At 38.5% G+C, this 21860-nt stretch overlaps 2 protein-coding genes across 7 annotated transcripts in view; one reads left to right on the top strand and one right to left on the bottom strand.

The window, feature by feature from the left end:
* LOC117993086 (protein boule-like) overlaps positions 1 to 21860 on the bottom strand; it is a 97277-nt gene that overhangs the window by 28757 nt on the left and 46660 nt on the right. The window contains exon 2 of the mRNA XM_034980812.2: positions 2849 to 3223. Within this exon, the coding sequence (XP_034836703.1) occupies positions 2849 to 3217 (369 nt within the window). The 5' untranslated portion in view covers positions 3218 to 3223. The remainder of the gene's footprint in view (positions 1 to 2848; positions 3224 to 21860) is intronic.
* LOC117993085 (dual serine/threonine and tyrosine protein kinase-like) overlaps positions 5180 to 21860 on the top strand; it is a 48361-nt gene continuing 31680 nt past the window's right edge. For 4 of the 6 annotated variants that reach the window (XR_011238113.1, XM_034980811.2, XM_069506697.1 and 1 more), the window contains exons 1-4: positions 5180 to 5396; positions 19041 to 19166; positions 20335 to 20495; positions 21099 to 21215. Coding sequence is in view for 5 of the 6 variants with exons in the window: in XM_034980811.2 (XP_034836702.1) it covers positions 19058 to 19166; positions 20335 to 20495; positions 21099 to 21215 (387 nt within the window). In the remaining variant the exon portion in view is untranslated. Of the gene's footprint in view, positions 5397 to 9744; positions 9776 to 17792; positions 17816 to 19040; positions 19167 to 20334; positions 20496 to 21098; positions 21216 to 21860 lie in introns of those variants that run through there. The other 2 variants (XM_069506696.1, XM_069506695.1) reach the window with 2 other exon arrangements.

Genomic DNA, 21860 nt, shown 5'->3' with positions numbered 1-21860 from the left:
TTTTCTGGGACGTGAAGTGCACCTACCTCCGCCCGCCCGCCCGCCCGAAGAGAGACACTCCAGTTATTTTGAACGTTTTTCATTTAAACGCTAAAATATATAAAACCCACTCAGCAGGGTCTTTTTAAATATTTTAAGGGTGATTCGAAATATACCTAGGTGCTTGTTATTTTATTCTATGACCACTAAGCTATCACAGCTTCTACTATAGGTATTTATTTTTATTTTATTTATTTATTTTATATCTAATTAGAACGGCAGTGCCACTTACACTAACTAGATGATTAATAATAAATTTAAATACAAATAAAGGTACAAGAAAAAAGACATAAAATACAAAACGATAAAAGATCAAATCAAGGTATAAATGGGTAGGTTAGGTTAATGCTTATCGAACGCGTATATCACACTGACTACTGATACACTAGGTAGGTATATTAACATTAGCATGTCGGTGATGCGGCCTTGAAGTTTTTAGCCATCCCGAAATCGCCCAATCTAAATATATAAAAGGAAAAGGTGACTGACTGACTGAATGACTGACTGACTGACTGACTGACTGACTGACTGATCTATCAACGCACAGCTCAAACTACTGGACGGATCGGGCTGAAATTTGGCATGCAGATAGCTTTTATGACGTAGGCATCCGCTAAGAAAGGATTTTTGAAAATTCGACCCCTATGGGGGTGAAATAGGGGTTTGAAATTTGTGTAGTCCACGCGGACGAAGTCGCGAGCATAAGCTAGTTCGCAATAAAGAAGATTCCACTTCAAAAATAAAATATACCTTTATACATTTCAGTGGGTAAGAGTGTGTTGGTGACACGTGATCCCCGTATCAGGTACTGACAAGTGACATAGATTGGAACCTGAAAGGGGTATGGCAGTTTTTATTAATTGCTTGGCGGCACGGCTTTGCCGGCAAGGTGGTAACTAGCCATCGCCGACGCCTACCTCCAGACCTGACCAACCCACCACCTCCCATGGCCCCACCAACCTCGCGGTTATATGGGCCGAAACGCGGGAGGGCGCCCGTTCGGTACTTGCTCGGTGGCTCTTTCCCGGGGCGCCTTCTTGACTCCCTACAAATTCTTTCTTTCCTGTCCTTGTCCCTAATTGGTCTTTCTCCCCTTTCTGGGGCAGACGTACACAACACGCAGATCCCCGCGTGCCCCGCGGTCCGGATCCTTCCTCAAACACCCCCCAGACCAGACCAGTGGAAATTTAGAAATCGTAAAATTTTAAATTTTCCCTGGCAGGAATCGAACCTGGGACCTCCCACTGATAAGACCACAGCGCTCACCGCTGCGCCAGGGAGGTCGTCAACAGTTCCATGACTATGAAATACAAACAACCTGTCTCAAAATAGAAGTTATCACTGATAACAAAAATAGATTAGATAGATAGTTACAACAAGATATAAAACAAATTATTGAGACCAAGCAAAAACATCTCTCGGAATTTAGAGTTCAATGTCATTTTTAAAGTATCGGAGTCAAAATTAACTTTTTTCATTAAAAAACTTCTGGCTCCACGGAACACCAGCGCTGTGTCTGTGTTCCCTCCACAGGCGCAGCAAAATATTATGCTGAGTGGAGTCCATTTTGGTACCACACACCACGCATCTTATTTTGAGTGATTATTTTATTAATTTTATTTTTTACTAGCTGCCCGGGCGAACTTCGTACCGCCTAACAGTCGATTCTTTTTCAGGGTTTTTTAAAAAAAATCTCTCCTTAAGAACCATCCCCGTACTTGAAGTATTATTATGAAAAATAGGAATATTATGAAAAAAGAATTAGCTCAATCGGTTCAGCTGTTCTCGAGATTTGCGATCAGCAACACATTCAGCGATTCAGTTTTTGTATTTATACCTATTGAGAGATGTGTACTTTCTATGAAATCAAATATACACTTTTTCTTTCTTCCTTCTTTCTTTCTAAAAACTGGTAAAGTGCGAGTCCGACTCGCACACAAAGGTCACTTCTATACCATCGTAGGTACAAGAAAATAATAATTTTCAAACGAATCGCAACTGCTACTGCTGCTAGGCGGCGCAAGACCTTGGCGTATGGAACTATCTACATAAGATACCTAGGTCTAGCGGTAGACGTCTATGGTTGACGATGATGATGATACTTAACCAAACCAAGGGAAATGACGAGCCATATTGGATAATTTTATGCTAAACTAGCATAAAATTATCATTCTATTACTTAATTACGATTTCTAATACTATTCCTATATTACCTGTTATCTCCCAAAGCCACCATGATTCAAACAAACATCCAAACGTTCCTCCCGGTGTTGGGGACAATAGGTACGCAGAGAAACTTTTAGCGTTTATAAAATAAGGAAAGTCTGGCGCGCGCTGGCTCTTAGGCCATAATACCTGTACCCTATATTAGCCAAATCTAAGTATTAAATATTCGACTTAACTAATCGAATATTTAATACTTAGATTTGAACTGATTCAATATATCATCAGACCCCGACCATTTCTCATGAGCCCAACAAGTGCACATAATACCAGCTTAGCTTAGAAATTGATGATGATTGAGGATTGATTAATTTCTTCGATGCCACAAACAAAAATTTATTGCCTACCTACATTATTAACATAAATAATAATCCACGATTCTTGCGACAAAGGGTTAAAATACTCGCATGTATTATGTACCTAGGTATAATCAAGACAAAGGAACTATGATCTGATAATTTTGTCGGTACACTGGCATAGTACGCATAATAACTTATAGTATGGCGAACTGATTAAAAATATACGCACGGTTTAGTACCAGGTACCTACTACCGAACAGAATTTTTATAAGGAGAATGTTACTAACCTGTTTGACTATCAGCCTCGCGACACGAGGGCTGGCAAAAGTGACGAATCCATAGCATTTGGAGACCCCTGCTCTGTCGTAGATCACTCTGGCAGCTGTGACTGTTGCAAACCCTGAGAAAAACTTCCATAGGTCCTCATCCGTAGTGGTCAGAGAGAAACCTCCAACGAAAATCCTATTATGAATGACCGTTCCGAATTTCGGGGCATCTGATGGTGGGAGGGTGTCATCCGTGTCCTCTTCTGGGGAGTTGAGGAGCGCTTTCAGCTTTTCATGAGGATCGGCAGTTTTTCTATTGTTCGCCGTGTTTTCTTCAACCATGTGAGCGCAGCTGGCCGACTCGCTCCGTATGTAACGCTTCACCTCCATGTTTAACTTTAACCAACAGTTTAACAAACTTTAACTTATAACATGTTCCCTTGTTTACTACACTAAAAAAATAACTAGTGTCAACTAAACGGGCACTAATCCTTCGCGGAACACCAGCGTGCACTGTCTCAGAAACCGTATCGATTTGCCGTCGTAGTTGTAACTAGGTTTCCGTGCGTTGCGCGGTCCGTCGTGGGTCCGTCTCTTTTTGAATATGAGTGATATTTTTCAGTTCATTGTTCTAAAGACTCGCGATTTATTACTAGGTACAAAGAGATAAGGTTGTGGACGCTGATTTCTACTGATACGCACTAAAAATAGTGTTTGAGCTATTGTAGAACGCTATTTTTAATGGGCGAGGTAACTAGGTCATCTATCTCGCGCTCGGGTTCTTATCTCGGCGCGGTGATGTTTGTTTTGTTCATTGCAGATGGCGGTAGGCATCGAAAATAAAATTGATTAGGTTATAATCACTACCCATACCAATTTAAATATATTGTAAAAGGAATAGGTGACTGACTGACTGGCTGACTAACTGATCTATCAACGCACAGCTCATACTACTAGACGGATCGGACTGAAATTTAGCACGCAGATACCTAGCTATCATGACGTAGGCATCCGCTAAGAATGAAAATTCAACCCATAAGGGGGTGAAATATGGGTTTGAAATTTGTGTAGTCCATGCGGTTGAAGTCGCGAGCATAAACTAGTCTATTATAAATGCGAAAGTGTGTTTGTTTATTGGTTTATTGGTTTGTTGGTCTGTCCTTCAATCACGTCGCAACTCGCAACGAAGCTACGGATCAACGTGATTTTTGCATGGGTATAGATGAAGACCTGGAGAGTGATATAGGCTACTTTTTCCCGGAAAATCAAAGAGTTTCCACGGGATTTTTTAAAACCTAAATCCACGCGGACGAAGTCGCGGGCATCGGCTAGTGTTCTCCTTTCCCCTCCAACTAAGCGGAAAGCTTGTGCCAGGAGTTATAGGTACCAAAGTGACAACGAGTGGGGTTTGAAGCGCCGACCTTTCGGAATTCAGTCCGCTCCACAACCGTTGAGCTGTTGAGGCTCAATAAAATGATGATAATAATGATTTATTCGTGTAAACGTCACTATAAGTATAGTCCGCGACAGTTTGAGATGGCAATCGGAGTATGAGGCGGGGAGACGCGTCACCCGCACCGGGCTAGCGCGGTGGCTGTGCGGGTGTTCGGAGCGTTTCCTCCCGATTGCCATCTCGACCTGTCACGTGCTATAGGTATTATTACAGTAGGTTTTAGAATTTGATGGTCCCTTCTACCATTTAAATACTAAGTATACTTACTACAACTTAGCTTAAAAGTTGCTGTTCCTCTATAGGTGCAACGTTAGTTTTAGTTAACGCAAAAACCGTAACATGACATGATTCCTGGAAAACATTACACTCCTTTTTTTAGGCAGTCTTGTAAAAAGCTGAACCTTCAAAGTCAGTCATCCATCCAGTTACCTACTGAATTGAGTCAACGTTGCTAATTGACAATCGTAATCGATTGATATTATGAATCCTAATAATATTATATTAATGTGAAAGTGTGGATGTTTGGATGTTTGTTACTCAATCACGCAAAAACGGCTGAACGGATTTAGATGGAATTTGGAATGGAGATTAACATATTTTTCTCCCGGAAAATCAAAGGATTCCCGCGAGATTTTGAAAAATGTAACTAAATCCACGCAGACAAAGTCGCGGGCATCAGCTAGTAAATAAATAAATAATTATTTATTTGCAAGAACATTGGTCCAAAAAAAGACAAAGATCGCTCGATCGATCATTGGAACCAAGAATTCTATTTAAATCGGGAAACTTAAGACCATTGCTGGCAACTTTTTAGTAAACGTCAACGTGACTGTTTGCTTAACTTCAAACTTCAAAAGACAAAGACTTTGACAGATAGTACACAACACTAATGACACAAATTGCAAGGTGGTTCATTGTATTGGTCAATTTGTTTTGCATTTGTTAAAAATAAAATAATTTACCATATAAATATCATTTTAAAGTTTGTGAAGACCTAGGTATCATAATTCTGCGAAGGTTCAGTTTATAAGTGCAACATTCCGAATTACTAGATTGTTGAAAAAAGTGAAAAGATCTGTACTTAGGAGACGGATGCAATTTAAGACCTAAATTCAAGTGAGTACATAGTATTATTTGTATAGTTTTATAGTATTACAGCGTGGAGTTAGCTCGCTATGTAACTGTAATGGATTTCACTCGTGAAATCCCCGTTTTCGTGGCAAACAGAGCGTGTCCTTGTTTCATAATTTTTTTTTGTTTACCTACCTCCTACGTTACAGAAATGTGCACACTTTTATTTTAACAGATTTATTTTGCTTCATTTTCGTGTATTTGCTTCGATTCTTGTGATGGGTTTAACAATTAATGATACTAAACCAATTCTTATGGTTAGTTTAGGTAATTATGAGTTTATTTCCTTGTACCTGCCAAGTCAATCAACCATCCAGTTATTTGTTTGGGTCAACATTACTTACCCAGTGCAATTAACTGATATTGCTGTTGTATAGCTAAGCCACATATCAAATCAAATGGATTATTCAAAATAAGCGATAAATTACACTTTTTGACAGTCGGTTGTTGCATTTATAAGATGATGTAGGTAGTGGTGATAATTTTTACGCGAACTTAAAAACTAAAGCTACGAGAGTTCCAAACGCGCCCAGGTCTATGAAGAGCCCACAATAAACTCAGCAAATCATGGTATCACAATCAATTGTAAAGTAGCTATCAAAATATTCAATAATTTAACTATTATTAGCTGTTCAAATTATCTACATATTTGTGTAATTTTATTATTTAGTAAGTATACCTATTATAAATTTTATTGCATATTAAAGCACATTACTAGTCACCTAATTAAATTTTGCATTTACAAAATAGAAACTAATGTACTTCGACCTTTAGAAGGAGATAGCAGATTTATAGCGCATTGTCTCTGTTGTTGAGACAGACAAAACATCATATAGTTATGAGTGACAGAGACAACACTCTCCAAAATGTCATTTTAAAGGCTGATGTACCTTACTTTCTGTCACCTACTGTACATATCAAACCACAATACTAATCAACTAATTAAATTTTGCATTTACAAAGTAGTTTTAATTAGTTATCACCTTACATTTAACTTAATTAGAGGTGATTAACTTAATCTTGTTAGTAAAAGTGTCAAGTGACTAAGTGACAAAAAAAGCAGGCCAAGTGCGAGTCAGGCTTGCGCACCGAGGGTTCCGTAGTACAGTCATATTTTTTCAACATTTTGCACGATAAATCAAAACCTATGATTTGTACAAATAAATAAAAATCTGTTTTAGAATCCACAGGTGAAGCCCTTTCATATGATACCCCACTTGATATAGTTATCTTACTTTGATAATTGAAACTACTAATTATTAGTTCATGACCACAATTTTTTTTTGTGTGATGTAACCACAAATTCACGGTTTCAGATTTTTCCCCTAATGTCTGCTATAAGACCTACCTATCTGCCAAATTTCATGATTCTAGGTCAACAGGAAGTACCCTGTAGGTTTCTTGACAGACAGACGGACAGACAGACAGACAACAAAGTGATCCTATAAGGGTTCCGTTTTTGATTTTGAGGTACGGAATCGAAATCGAAATCACGTAGGTTGCTCCCTTGCGACGTAATTAAAGGACAAACTAATAAACTAACAAACAAACACTATTGCATTTATAATATGGGTACTGATTCTTATTCTTATTTGTCTATGAGCCTCTCAAAAGCAGGTGAGAAAGAGCGATCTAATTATAACTTACAAAATACCAAATAATTATTTATTATAATGTCCCAAATTATGAGAGCATGTATTCGAGAAGGAGCAATCCTAGATTTACGGGATATGATATGAAGCTACAATATCAATTGCCATCGTCAAATCCATTAAAACACTTTCTGACCAACAGAGTTGTTCACAAATGGAATAAATTGCCTAAGGATGTGGTTATGTCAAGTTCTGTTAACCAGTTCAAGAACAGATTGGACAAACATTTGGAAAACTCGAAGCACTTCTGATATAGACGCATCAGCGAAAGCGGCTTAGTCTATTAAAAATAATTATTATTACAATAACTATAGGTAGGCCCCTGTGCAAAGCCAGAGCGGGTCAATTAGTATAATTTATAGATATTTCTGTGAATAATAAGACCTTTTACTCACAGAATCGAGTAGGTATATTATATTGTCATTTCTTTTTCTTTATTAACATAACTTGATACAATGTTTTTCTAAATATAGCAATGAGTCTTATCACTATGTGGACACAAGAGTGCACAGGATATAAAATCTTTGTTAAGTAGGTACTATAGTTGATGCCCGCGACTTCGTACGCGTGAATTTAGGTTTTAAAAATCCCGTGGAAACTCGTTGATTTTCCGGGATAAAAAGTAGCCTATGTCACTCTCCAAGTCTTAAACTATACCCATGCAAAAATCACGTCGATCCGTTGCTCCGTTGCGACGTGATTGAAGGACAAATCAACCAACAAACACACTGACATAAATAATAGGGATAGTGATTCATATTAAATTGAATCACTTGGTATAATATATCCTACTTACTACTCTTTTTTGAGGTTCCGTACATTGAAAGGAAAAAAGGAACCCTTATAGGATCACTTTGTTGTCCGTCTGTCTGTCGTGTTTGTCAAGAAAACCTATTGGGTATTTCCTGTTGACCTAGAATCATGAAATTTGGCAGGTAGGTAGTTCTAGTAGTAGTAGTATTAAGGAATAAATCCAAAAACCGTGAATTTGTGGTTATATCACAAAAAAAAAATGTGTTCATGAACAAATAATTAGCAATTCCTACTTTCAAAGTAAGATAATTATACCAAGTGGGGTATCATATGAAAGGGCTTTACGTGTGCATCCTAAAACAGATTTTTATTTATTTTTATGCACATTAGTTTTTGATTTATCGTGCAAAATGTGAAAAAAATACCTGAGTACGGAACTCTCGGTGCGCGAGTCTGACTCGCACTGGCCGGTTTTATTCCAGGAACTCAAAGAGTTTCCACGGGATTTTGGAAAACCTGAATCCACGCGAAGCGGATTCTTTGTTTTATTCACTGCGAAACTAAAAATCTACCCAGACAAAGTCGCGGGATGAATCTAGTCTGAAAAAGTTGAAAACTAAAATATTATCTAAATACTAAAACATTTGCAGCACCAGAAGAACCGCCGATGCGTTGCCGGCCTTTTAGGAATTTGTTGGTGCTCCTTGAATAACCCCAAAATGTGGATACAAACATACATACATACACTAGACTGCTAAAATCATAGCCCTCCTTTTTGGCTTTGTAGTCGGCTAATTAAAAAGTATCTCCCCTTTACTTTCGCCTTAGAAAGTATTGATGCGGCGATAGAGCAAGGATAGTAAACAAGGCCATAAATATAAACAATATCTGCCTTTTACTGTCCTGGGGTTATCGGTTATCACTGGCAAACCTTGTCGTAGCTCGCTACTGGCCTTTAGGGTGCTCGCCCACTAGCCTCGAGGTCGTATTCTCATCAACTGAAGATGTCTTTATAGTTTCTCAAGCAACAACCTTTATGTGCTATGCATTAGACGTGTCAATATGAATAAAAATTTTGTGGGACTGGTGACTTGTTCTAGCCATTTCATGATTAAGGTTGCATTAATAGGCACAGAAATTGCTTGTAAACCCCAATTGAACGCCTTAAAAGATGACATATACTAGAATTGGACGAGAGATGAACATACTCGATAATAGGTATACAACACAAAAGGGAAGGATATTTACTTTAGTTCTAATAAGTTTAATTTATGATTTGGTAAAATGGTGATAATAAAAAGAATACCCGGCTGAGTTTGTTGTGGGCTCATCTCAGACTTGGGCGCGTTTGGAACCCTCGTAGCTTTAGTTTTAAGTTTGCGAAATAATTATTTATCACCACAATGGCACCGATTCTAAGCACAACCTAATTTTAGAGTATTCGCACCCTCTTCTTACTATTGTAATATGAAAAGGACAGAAGCAGTTTGACATTTCTAAATTTAATTTTTAGATAGTAAAACCCGTGATTTTAGCACGCACTCGCCAACCTACTGTTTAAATTTGTATTGTACACTAAAATTTAGAGTCTTTAAATGTGAAAGTCATGTTCCGTTCCTTTTTTAGCATTAGTAAAAAGAAAAGGATGCAGATACTCTAAATTTAGTTTAGAGAGAGACTAGAGAATCGGGGCCTATATCTTACAAATCCAACAACTGACAATCGAAAGGAGTATTTTGAATAAATCATTTGACTTTGACTTTACTGGAATGCCCTCTAAAGTCTAAACTTATAAACTTTAAGATTCTTGATATAGTAAACCAATTATTCCGATACAAAATTGTTCAATTTGCCAGCCAAGTGCGAGTCAGGCTCGCGCAACAAGGGTTCCGTACTACAGTCGTGTGATGTTGCCGTTGGAGGTTCCGTAGAGTGGATAGATGTGTAAATCAAACACGTGTGAGTTGTTCTATGTCCCGTTTATTACTGCTACTCAATACTAATACATAACCCCACTACATCACCGGGGTGGTTTTGAAAAAAAAATGTTTTAATACATTTTTTTTTTTTTTTTGATAATATAAAAATTATTTAATATAAACTTGTTTGATTTCCTTATTACCTAATACATAGAAATAAGCTGTTCGAAACATTCACAATCTTATAGGTAAGTTACAATTTAAAATATAATGTACTTAATAGGTACAATACGATGGTACATACATGTCATCGTAATGAAATATAAAACCATTAGGCACTTATGATACAATGTTAGGTAGTTACCTACCAGACTACAATAATAATATACTAATAATAACAAGCGTAGGTACCTCGCGTATTCATAAGTAAAGAAACATGAGCTAAACACTAATACTAGGTGACATATGGTTTTGTCCTATTTTTATGGACAGTCTCGACATTTTTACCGTTTTGCACTGTAACATTAGGTCCATCTTCACTTAACACTGTATAGGGTCCATCGTATAGCTTATCCAGTTTTTTACCTGTTTCATTTTTGATCAAGATTAAATCATCTTTCTGATACTGAATGGGATTACACTTTTTGTCCCATACATGTTTCCTTTTTAATTTGCTTAAAACTAAATTTTTATGCGCTTCCTTAGATGCTAACTGTAGCCTATACTTAAGCTCAAGTGCATAATTATCTTGGCTGTATAGTGGCTCTACTACATTACTTCTTAAATTACTAGGTAAACTACAACTATTGCCAAATACGAGTTCGTACGGTGTATACTTAGTCTGTGTATGGACAGTAGTATTGAATGAGAAACACCAGAACTGAAGCCACTGACTCCAAGTTTCTGGATGTCCGTCACATAATGTTCGCAAATATGCAGCGAGATGCTTATGGGTGTTTTCTAAGGAGCCTATCGACTCATGGTGATAAGCTGTAGAATTTATCTTTTCAATTTGAAGTAGCTTACATACCTCTTTCATCGTTTCTGACTGAAATTCGCCGCCTTTGTCACTCGCGACAATTTTGGGTAGCCCGTAACGTAACACGAAGTTATTAACAAAGGCTCTTGCCACACTTACTGTATCTTTACGCTGCAAAGGGTACGCCTCGACGTATTTACTTAGCTCGCATTGTAAACTTAAAATATAAACATTACCATCTATATCTTTATCTAAAGGACCTATGATATCTAAATATACTTTTTCGAAAGCTTTCGACGCTGTCGTCGTCACGACCATCGGCTCTACTATATTTCTAGAATACTTATTAGTTTGGCATTTGCCGCACTTACTTACGTATCTCCGTACATCGGATTCTAGCCCTGGCCAGAAGTACTTACCTTTGATGTTGCTGATCATGCGTTGTACACCCGCATGGCCACTCGTAGGTAGTAAGTGATAATCATGTAGTATGCATATCTTTTCTTCCTCATTATGGACTCGTTTTACTCCTTTTAATATATTTATCTGCGGTCCGGTCCATTTTTCTCTACTTTTTATCTCATTTATTAACTGTTTTATGAACTCTACATTTCTTTCATCTCTAATTATACATAAATTTTTAATATTCAATTCACTACAAAATATGCTCAATAAATTCGCAAATTCGACTCGCGTAAAATGCGACATATAATTGAGGTTTATGTAGATAGACTGAGTTGACTCCTCATATGCTAAACATTCTCTTTCATATGATAATTTCCTCTTACTCAATTTACTTCCTAACATAAATTTCAATTCTACGTAATCACTCGGTTTCCTTAGTATCTCTGCGACTCTTGGTTGGCCAGACCTTGATTCGACAGGTATACAAGGATCCCTCATGTCTACCTTCCTATTCAACTCCTCTTTATCTAATCTAGCTTTCTGAGCTCTTGTCATTACTAAGCTAACTTTACTATTCAATGATTTTAATTCTTCCGAACTTATGGTCACCCTACTCAGAGCGTCTGCGACGTTATCACTGCCTTTTACATACTCAATTTTAAAGTCGTACTCCTCTAACTGCAATCTGAATTTTAAAAGTCTTGTTGACGGATCTTTCATGCCAAATAAATAAATTAGAGGTTTATGGTCGGTTTTAATGATAAATTGCTTACCGTATAGGTATGGTCTAAAATGTTTTATACTCCAAACTATCGCCAAAAGCTCTTTTTGAATAATTGGATAGTTTAATTCCGCTTTATTTAGAGGTCTACTAGCGTAGGCTACGGGTTTTAAATCTTTATTACACAAAACTGAACCGATAGCTATGCCTGACGCGTCAGTTTGAAGAACGAAAGTGTTATTATCAGAAAAATCTGGGTATTGCAAAATGGGGGGTGTAATTAATTTATTTTTCAATATTTCGAAACTATTTTGACATTCTTGTGACCATGAAAATATTGCATTTTTCCGGCATAATTTATTTAATGGTAAGGTGATTTCAGAAAAATGTGGAATGAATTTTCTATAATAATAGGCTACTTGACAATTTTTTTTTGTTGGTCTTAAATGGTTAATATTTGTCCTATTATATCAAAAAAATTAACACTATATTTTTTTGCGCCCTAAAAACCGTAAAACTTTAATTTAAAAAAATAAATGTAACCCTGTGGTTATACTGTTGTTTACAAATGCATGACGTCAGAGCACAGATAATCTATCGGCCAAATATGGCCGACAGTGTTTTCACCTGTCTAAGAAAAATATTTTTTTAAATTAAAGTTTTACGGTTTTTAGGGCGCAAAAAAATATAGTGTTAATTTTTTTGATATAATAGGACAAATATTAACCATTTAAGACCAACTTAAAAAAATTGTCAAGTAGCCTATTGCAAAACGCTACAAATCGTCTAACCTCGTCTGAATTTGTAGGTATCGGGTAGTGTTGTAGCACTCTTACTTTTTCTGGATCGGGTAGAACACCCTCAGCTGACACCACGTGACCTAAATATAGTAACTGTGTTTTCATAAATTCGCACTTAAGTGGGTTAAGCTTAAGGTTCATTTTTCTGAGCCGTTCAAATATACTTATTAAATTTTTATTGTGAGTTTCCCTGTTTCTCCCAAATACTATTAGATCATCGCAGTAAATAAAACACTTTTCGAAGGTTAATCCTGACATTGCTATTGACATAACTCTAGAGAATGCATTAGGACTAATTTTTAAACCCATGGCTAGACGCTTCATTCTGTATTGCCCAGTACTCGTGGCAAAACTGGTAATATCCCTACTCTCGGGGTTTAAACTGACCTGATAAAATCCTTGATACAAATCCAAATGAGTGAAATAAATACACCCTGAAAGTGAATCTAAGATGTCCATTATATTTGGTAAAGGAAACTTATCGTCCTGAATTGACTCATTAACCTTCCTATAATCTATCACTAAACGCCATTTTTTCCCGTTTTCTGACTTTTTAGGCACCAGTAATATTGGGCTATTCCATTCGCTATTAGATGGTTCTATTATGTCGTCATCGAGCATACGTTGTACTTGTTTATTAATTTCTTGCTTCGATGCCTGTGGCAAGCGATAAGGTTTTGTATACACGGGTTTGGTGTCGGGTTTCACCATAATCGACTGTTCTACAACGTTCGATACACCTAGCTTGTCACCTTCTAAGAAAAATATGTCTGAGTATTTAGAGCATATTATTTGAAGCGATTTTTTCTCGGTGGGGTCTAAATGGTCCAATTTCAATTCTGCTAATAATTTTTTAACACGGCTAACATGTTTTTGAGATTCGCTAAATGAACATAGGTTATAGTTTTCTAAATAGTCAATGTTTCCCGATTGAATAATACTCGATTTAAGTATTTTTATAGGCTTTTCATCCGTATTCATTATTTTTACTGGTATTTTACCTCTATTCGGCTTTACGATACAACCTGCCAGAAATACGTTTTCATGTAATTGTTTCGGATGTATAACACAATCTTTATATAAGCTTTTACTAACACTCAAATAATGAATTGACTCGCTACGTGATGGAATAGTTAAGTATTCGTCCGACTCTACGGTTTTGCTAGTAGACTTACATATTCTTAAGGTACATGTTTCATAATAATTAAATTGTAACGTGAGTCTGTTCGTAGGCAAGTCTATGTTTGCATTATAAGTTCTGAGAAAGTCTAGCCCGATAATTCCATCCGCTCCGCATGGAACGTTATCGAATAGGTATAACTTGTGGCGAAATATGAAACCGTTTGCTGACTGTAGTGGAACATACGCTAAGCATGTCGACTGTATTTTTCCACCTATACCTTTTATAACTGTAGTACTTTGATACTTTTTTACTTGATTTTGAATAATCTGACTATTTATGATAGATAAAGATGCCCCTGTGTCCAATAAAAATTTGCATTTCCGATTACCGATAAACAAATATATGAAATCTAACCCTTCACATACTAAAGCATAATTAGGCTCGAAAAAACTCTGCTAAATTTATATCTTGCTCCTCCTTTTGCTCAGACGCTGTGACGTAAGCATTTCCCTGACGGTGATTATTATTTGAGTTGCCTCTATAAAACCTGGTGTTATTTCTTGGGTATCTGGACTGGTTGTAGTACCTCGTAGGTGTGGTCCTAGCACGATAATTATAGTTATAATAACCTCTCCTTACCTGTGGTGTGGGCTGATATGCGCCTCGGTGAGGGCCACTCGTACGGTGGAAGTTTCGACGTCCCCGACTGTACCTGGGGTAACGAAATGACTGATTCCGGCCTTGCGAATATGAGTAGACCCCGTTGTTGGACGATGTCCCGGCGGTGGCCAGCTCCTCATCCTCCGCTGCGCGTACTGCGTCTTTCAACTCGCTGTAATTCCTGGCTGATATTATGGTGCTCAGCCTTCGGTTACGAAGGCCGTCCGCAAACCTCTTTATTGCTAGTTTCTCGTTTATAGGTCTCAATATATCACGTGCCTTCTGATTTTCTTCGGCTTGTGATATGGTGAGGCCTATAAAGAGCTCCTCCAGCTTTTCACCATAAGCGCTAATAGACATATTGTTCTGTGTTAAATTGTTTATTTGGGACAGCAATGAATTGGCAGACTTTTTTGTAAGCAAATATTTTTTCATGTCTGATAGCAAATTGTCAATAGTGGAATATTCGGAATTAAGTTTTAATTACGCGGTTTTTGATAGTCTAGTTTTTAATATAAAAGAAATTAGCAACCCCTTGCTGTCCTGACCTTTTAGATAACTGCTATACATTTCGATGCTGTCTATTATCTGTTCTATATTCTCTTGTTTACCATCCATTACCGGGATTAAAGTACTTGCCGTTTTTAGGTCGAAGTTATCCATTTTTTCGAATGATGACTGTTCTATATTCTCTTGCTTACCAGTCATTTTTTCGACTGATGACTTATCATAGCTTAATATTTTAAGAAAAGTTTCCTCAATGTTTTCACACAGTTTTTGTATGACTAATGATGAATATTCTAAATCCTTTTCATTTAATTGCGTGATAAATGTTCTATAATTTTCGTATATTTCTAACGCTTTTCTTACCTTGCTTAATCCTATTTCCTCTAGCCTCCTATCTGGTCCTAATTTCCTAATGCTTACTCTTAAGTACTCTAATTCACTATTTATATTACTTAAATGTTTTTCCATTAAGTCTATACACTGTCCATTTTCTCAATAGTTTTTACAATAAATCTATACTGTTCATTTTCTCACCGCACTTTCCGCACTTTACGCACTTTCCGCACTTTACGCGCACATCACTTTAATTGTCACACATTATACTCGACTCTCCTCTCGATCTCCTCTCGTAGACATCCGCTCCTGCAGCCTCCTTATAAAGTCCGCTCTCACTCCTTCATTAATCCAGTTCCTGTGGCATTGTCTGTATTTAGTAACTCCTATATAAATAATTGCTGCGCTACATATCGCCAATATTGCTGCCATCATGATGTTGTTGGTGTACATGGGGTGGTCCATGGTGGAGTCTCCATTCTGTGATATCACCTCTTTGTTCTCGCACACGCACTTGGAGCACTTTGGTCCCATTTTTAATTATTTTAATGTTATTCCCGACACGTGTTGCTATCGCGGTGCGAGCGGCCGCTACTCCCCGTGCAATGTCCTGTCACGGTCGCCATGTGATGTTGCCGTTGGAGGTTCCGTAGAGTGGATAGATTTCAATTTGCCTTTCAATTTCCAAGAAGTTGCGGAGGACGATGTAAAAAAGTACATCCTTTCCATTTCAACAAAAGCTGTTGGTAGTGATGGCCTGAGCCGTGACATGTTATTACTCGTTTTAGATCTTATGGTGCCTATTATTACACACATATTAAACTTCTCCTTGGCTCATAAGATCTTCCCTACAGACTGGAAAATGGCCCATGTCATTCCCCTACCGAAAATTGCTAATCCTAATTCTTTCTCACAGTTTCGTCCCATTTCGATTTTACCTATTCTTTCAAAAATTATAGAAAATGCTGTTTTCAAACAATTATCCACGTTTCTTTTTAAGAACAATCTTATGAGTCCCTTTCAATCAGGTTTTCGGCCCTCTCACAGCACCATTACAGCGTTAATCAAAGTCACTGATGATATTCGTTACGCAATGGATAACAAAAAAGTAACTATTATCGCCTTGTTGGATTTTAGTAACGCCTTTAATTCAGTTGACTTTGATATCCTGCTTGGTATCCTTCGATCTCTTAACATATCCTCCCCTGCGATTGACTGGTTTCACTCTTATCTTCACGGTCGCCTACAGAGGGTGCGCACTGAAGAGGCTAACTCTGACTGGGCTTACCTCTCTGCTGGTGTACCTCAAGGCGGTGTACTATCCCCTCTTCTTTTTTCAATTTTCATCAATGAAATCACCAAAATTATTAGTTCTAACTACCACCTATATGCAGACGATCTGCAGCTCTATAGGCATGCAACACTGTCAGACTTGGATGCAGAGATAACAGCAATGAACACAGACCTAGTTGCTATTAAAAATTGGGCGGACTCTTTTGGTTTATTAGTTAACCCTAATAAATCACAGGTTATGGTCATTGGAAGCAGGCCGCTAAGAAATCGTATTGCCTTCAGTGATCTGCCTTTGGTTTCTTATGATGGCACACCCGTTGCTTACACATCCACAGCGAAAAACCTAGGATTGACTATGGATGGCAACCTCGCTTGGGCAGCACATATAAATCAGATCAGTAAATTTGATCATTCCTTGAGGAGACTGCAGAATTTCCTTCCGCTGCGTACCAAAATTATGCTATCACATTCTCTGTTGCTTCCGATTCTCGACTATGCGGACGTCTGCTACTTGGATGCTACCGAAGAGCTACTTGACAAACTCGATCGACTTCAAAATTTGTGCATACGGTTTATATACGGCCTGCGCAAATTCGACCATATTTCCGATTACCGTCGTCGGTTAAAGTGGCTCCCAATACGCTTTCGCCGCAATTTGCATATTCTGACTGTTCTCTACAATGTTCTTAATACCTCTTCCCCTGGTTATCTACGAGAGCGATTTCAACTATCCCGCCCTCCTACTAGACCTATGCGGTCGTGTGTCTCAAAAAATCCTCTCGTCACTCCCCGTTGTAACACAGTCTTCTATAACAAATCTTTCACCGTACTAGCTACCCAACTTTGGAACTCACTTCCTGAAAATGTCAGAGAGAACTGCCACTCAGTACACTCATTCAAATACAGAGTGAAGCAGTATTACCTATCATTAATATAGAGTATTTTATATATTATATGTATTTATATTTTTCATATATTATGTATATAATTATTTATGATAAGTATTATTATTGTATATAAGTTGATTTGGGTATTTATTATAAGATATTTATGTAGTTTATTAGATTCTAGTACCGTAGACCTATTCCACTTCTTGATACGCCTTACTCACAACCTTGAATGGGAAGCTGGAAGAAATCTCTGTTTAGAGATAAGCATTTCCGATGTAACTTAATTTATTATTACTTTGTAACTACAATTTTTGGTACATGAATAATAAAAATAAATAAAAATAAAATAGATGTGTAAATCAAACACGTGTGAGTTGTTCTATGTCCCGTTTATTACTGCTACTCAATACTAATACATAACCCCACTACAGTCGTATTTTTTCGACATATTGCACGATTACCTCTTTTACTATATTAAACAAAAAAAAATTAAGAATTAAGAAGAAGCATACAAGCATATAAGTCTATTATGCTGTATTATACTGATACAGCATTTTATGTACTGCTGCAACTATGTACCTAAGACCAACTGCTTATACCTGGTATCATTGAGTGAAGTAAGTGGATAGCTCAATAGGAACTATTAGGCATAACTAGTACCTACCTACCTACTTAGTTCAGTCAAGTGTGGCCAAGGACGCCTAGGTAGGCAGGTCACTTGAGCATAGAAGGAAGTTAAACAGAGGCATACTTAGATCACTATCCCTATTATAAATGCGAAAGTGTGTTTTTTTATATTTATTTTTTACTAGCTGATGCCCGCGAATTCGTTCGCGTGGGTTTTATAAAAATCCCGTGGGAACTCTGATTTTCCGGAATAAAAAGTAGCCTATGTCACTCTTCTTCAGGTCTCTATCTATACCCATGCAAAAAATCACGTCAACCCGTTGCACCGTTGCGACGTGATTGAAGGACAAACCACTAAACCAACAAACAAACACACTTTCGCATTTATAATAAGTGTACTGATTCTCATTTAAAGAGCTGAGTCACAAGTGTGACTATGTGGCTCTCGTAAGTTTACACAAAATTATTGAAACACGTCTCGCCCTCGTGTAATGCAAGAACTACATGTCGTGATGACATACAGTAGAAACTCTACTGTACATATTATCATAATATATCATGTTATCCGGCCCTCGGTTATACGGATTCGCGATTATCCGGACTACCAACCGAAAATTGTTCGGCCAAGTGCGAGTCAGACTCGCGCACCGAGAGTTCCATACTCGGGTATTTATTCCGCCATTTTTTGTACCTACGATAAATCAAAAACGATTATGCATAAAAATCTGTTTTAGAATGTACCTACAGGCAAAGCCCTTTCATATTATGATATCCCACTTGGTATACCTAGTTATCTTACTTTGAAAATTGAAAATACTACTATAGTGAACTAGTTAGATAATATTATGCACAAAACCCGCTTTTCTTCATACATTGGATTATCCGGATTTTCGATTATCCGAATCCGTAACGACAACAATTAGTCCGGTTAATCGAGTTTCCACTGTATTGTATTGCATGTGAACAGGAATCCCATGGGCGCGCATGGCGGGCGGCGCGTGGCGGCGCGGCGCGGCGCGCGCGCGCATTGTGCGGGCGCTGCTGCGTGACACGACGCGCGCGCTGCAGGACGCGCAGGACATACTGCCCTTTGGTGACTATTTTATTTATTTATTCTGATCTCATTTGAGGGGTGATTCGCTGACTCAGCGTCAGTGTCTAACACTGAATGATAGCCACCCAGTCCATCCGTACTTCCATACTAACATTATAAATGCGAAAGTGTGTCTGTCTGTCTGTCTGCTAGCTTTTCACGGCTCAACCGTTCAACCGATTTTGACGAAATTTGGTACAGAGATAGCTTGCATTCCGGGGAAGAACATAGGCTACTTTATATCACGGAAAATTGAAGAGCTCCCACAGGATTTGTAAAAACCTAAATCCACGCCGACAAAGTCGCGGGCATCATTTAGTAATATTATATAGTAGCGATTCGTACGAGAACCAGAGTAACTGACATAGCTCGACGGGCTGCGAAGCTGAAGTGACATTGGTCAATGGGTAGGGCACTAAGTTTGAAAAACCGATAGACGTTGGGATCCCAAGGTGCTAGAATGGAGACCTCGCATCGGAAAGCGCACCTCACTCCCCACAAAGGTAGACAGACGACATCAAACGAGTTTCAGGGAGCCGCTGGATGGCGGCGGCGCAAAATCGTGGCATGTGGAAGTCCCTACAAGATACCTATGTCCAGCTGTGGACGTGTATCAGCTGGTAATGGTAAACATGATGATGATTCCCAAATAGGTCAAATTGTGGTCAACATATTCATCATCAGCCTGTGGACGTCCACTATTGGACATAGGCCTTCCCTAAAGAGCGCCACCACACCCGGTTCTCAGCCTTCCTCATCCAGCCACTTCCCGCCAGCCTCTTTAAATATCGTTGGTCTATCGTGCTTAACATATCACTTAAGCAAAAATTTAGTTTATTAATGGCCCCGATTCTCTAGTCTCTCTCTAAACTAAATTTAGAGTATCTGCATCCTTTTCTTTTTACTAATGCTAAAAAAGGAACGGAACATGACTTTCACATTGAAAGACTCTAAATTTTAGTGCACAATACAAATTTAAACAGTATGTTCGCGACTGCGTGCTAAAATCACGGGTTATACCATCTAAAAATTAAATTTAGAAATGTCAAACTGCTTCTGTCCTTTTCATATTACAATAGTAAGAAGAGGGTGCGAATACTCTAAAATTAGGTTGTGCTTAGAATCGGTGCCAATATTAGATTCTTAAATGCTGGTCTTTAACTTGCAGATCCTGAAGTATTATCAGCAGTGCAAGAGATCAGCAACGAATCAGCGCGACCCACGGCGCTGGTCATCCTCGGAACCTCTCCGTCAGCCAGGGCGCGGCTGCTGAACTGTTTGTTGGGGAGGAAGCTTCTGCCGGAGTCTCTGCCCAGGGGCTGCAAATGGGTAAGTCCACTGATGTGATGAGCGATTCATTGTATCTCCCTCTTTCTGTCCATGTTTATAATTTACTAGCTTACGCCCGCGACTTCGTCCGCGTGCACTACACAAATTTCAAACCCCTATTTCACCCCCTTAGGGGTTGAATTTTTAAAAATCCTCTCTCAGCGGATGCCTACATCATAATAGCTATCTGCATGCCAAATTTTAGCCCGATCCGTCCAGTAGTTTGAGCTGTGCGTTGATAGATCAGTCAGTCAGTCAGTCTGACTGACCGATCTATCAACGTACAGCTCAAACTACTGGACGAATTGGGCTGAAATTTGGTATGTATATAGCTATTATAACTTAGACATTCCCTAAAAAAGAATTTTTGAAAATTCAACCCCCAAGGGGGTACAATAGGGGTTTGAAATTTGTGTAGTGCACGCGGACGAGGTTGCGAGCACAAGCTAGTTAATAATTATTATAAACAAAGTTAGTTATGCAGTTAACAAAACTGATTCTTACCGTTTTACTTTTGTAGTACGGAACCCTCGGTGCGCGAGTCCGTCTCGCACTTGGCCGGTTTTGTCTTGTATTGTGTGAAATGCTTGATATTTGTTACAGCTACGAATCCAATTCGGCGCGTGTACGCAAGTGCACTTGACGGTGGGTAACTCGGAGTTCGAGCTGGTCGAGGAGTTGGAGTGCAACGGGAAACCATGGGACACCTTGCCTTTACAGGTTAGAGAATAAACTGACCACAGACCATCACCTATAGACGTCTAATAGCCGGACACCCTTGAACGCCAAGCTTAGGCAGTTGCTTAGCATAAAGGTCGGCCCCTCTCTTCCCTCATTCCGCACATTGTCTTGATTACGCGACTTTTGAGTCCACCAATCACAACAAAGCATTCAAAAAAAAAATCGCTAAACGAAGTCCTGTCCCCCGCCAACATATTACGATTTTGTTTTCATGCAAAACCTTGTACAGCACGCGGCTGAAAGTAATGTACATCGGCCTTTAGAATTACATTTCGGCTTCGTAGCGCGTTGTCTCTGTCACTCGTACCTATATGACGTTTTGTCGGTCTCAACGAAGTGTTCAGTGAAGACAGTGCTCTACAAATCTTCTAAAGTTCGATGTACATTACTTTCTGCAGCGTACTGTATATGCGTACTCTTGAGGATGAATTCTCTGTGAAACTGACTTAATATATTTATAATCTGATCTCATCAACTTCAACCCATCGCTGGCTCACTACCAATCACGGGTCGGCTCTAAGAATGAGAAGGGTTGGCTATAGTCTACCACGCTGGCCAAATGCGGATTGGCAGACTACACACACCTTTGAAAAAATTACGGAAAACTCTGAGGCATGCAGGTTT

The sequence above is a fragment of the Maniola hyperantus genome, chromosome 23, assembly GCF_902806685.2.
Source record: "Maniola hyperantus chromosome 23, iAphHyp1.2, whole genome shotgun sequence".
NCBI lineage: Eukaryota > Metazoa > Arthropoda > Insecta > Lepidoptera > Nymphalidae > Maniola > Maniola hyperantus.
Note: the sequence above shows the minus strand (reverse complement) of the source record. Positions and strands in the feature narration are given on the sequence as shown.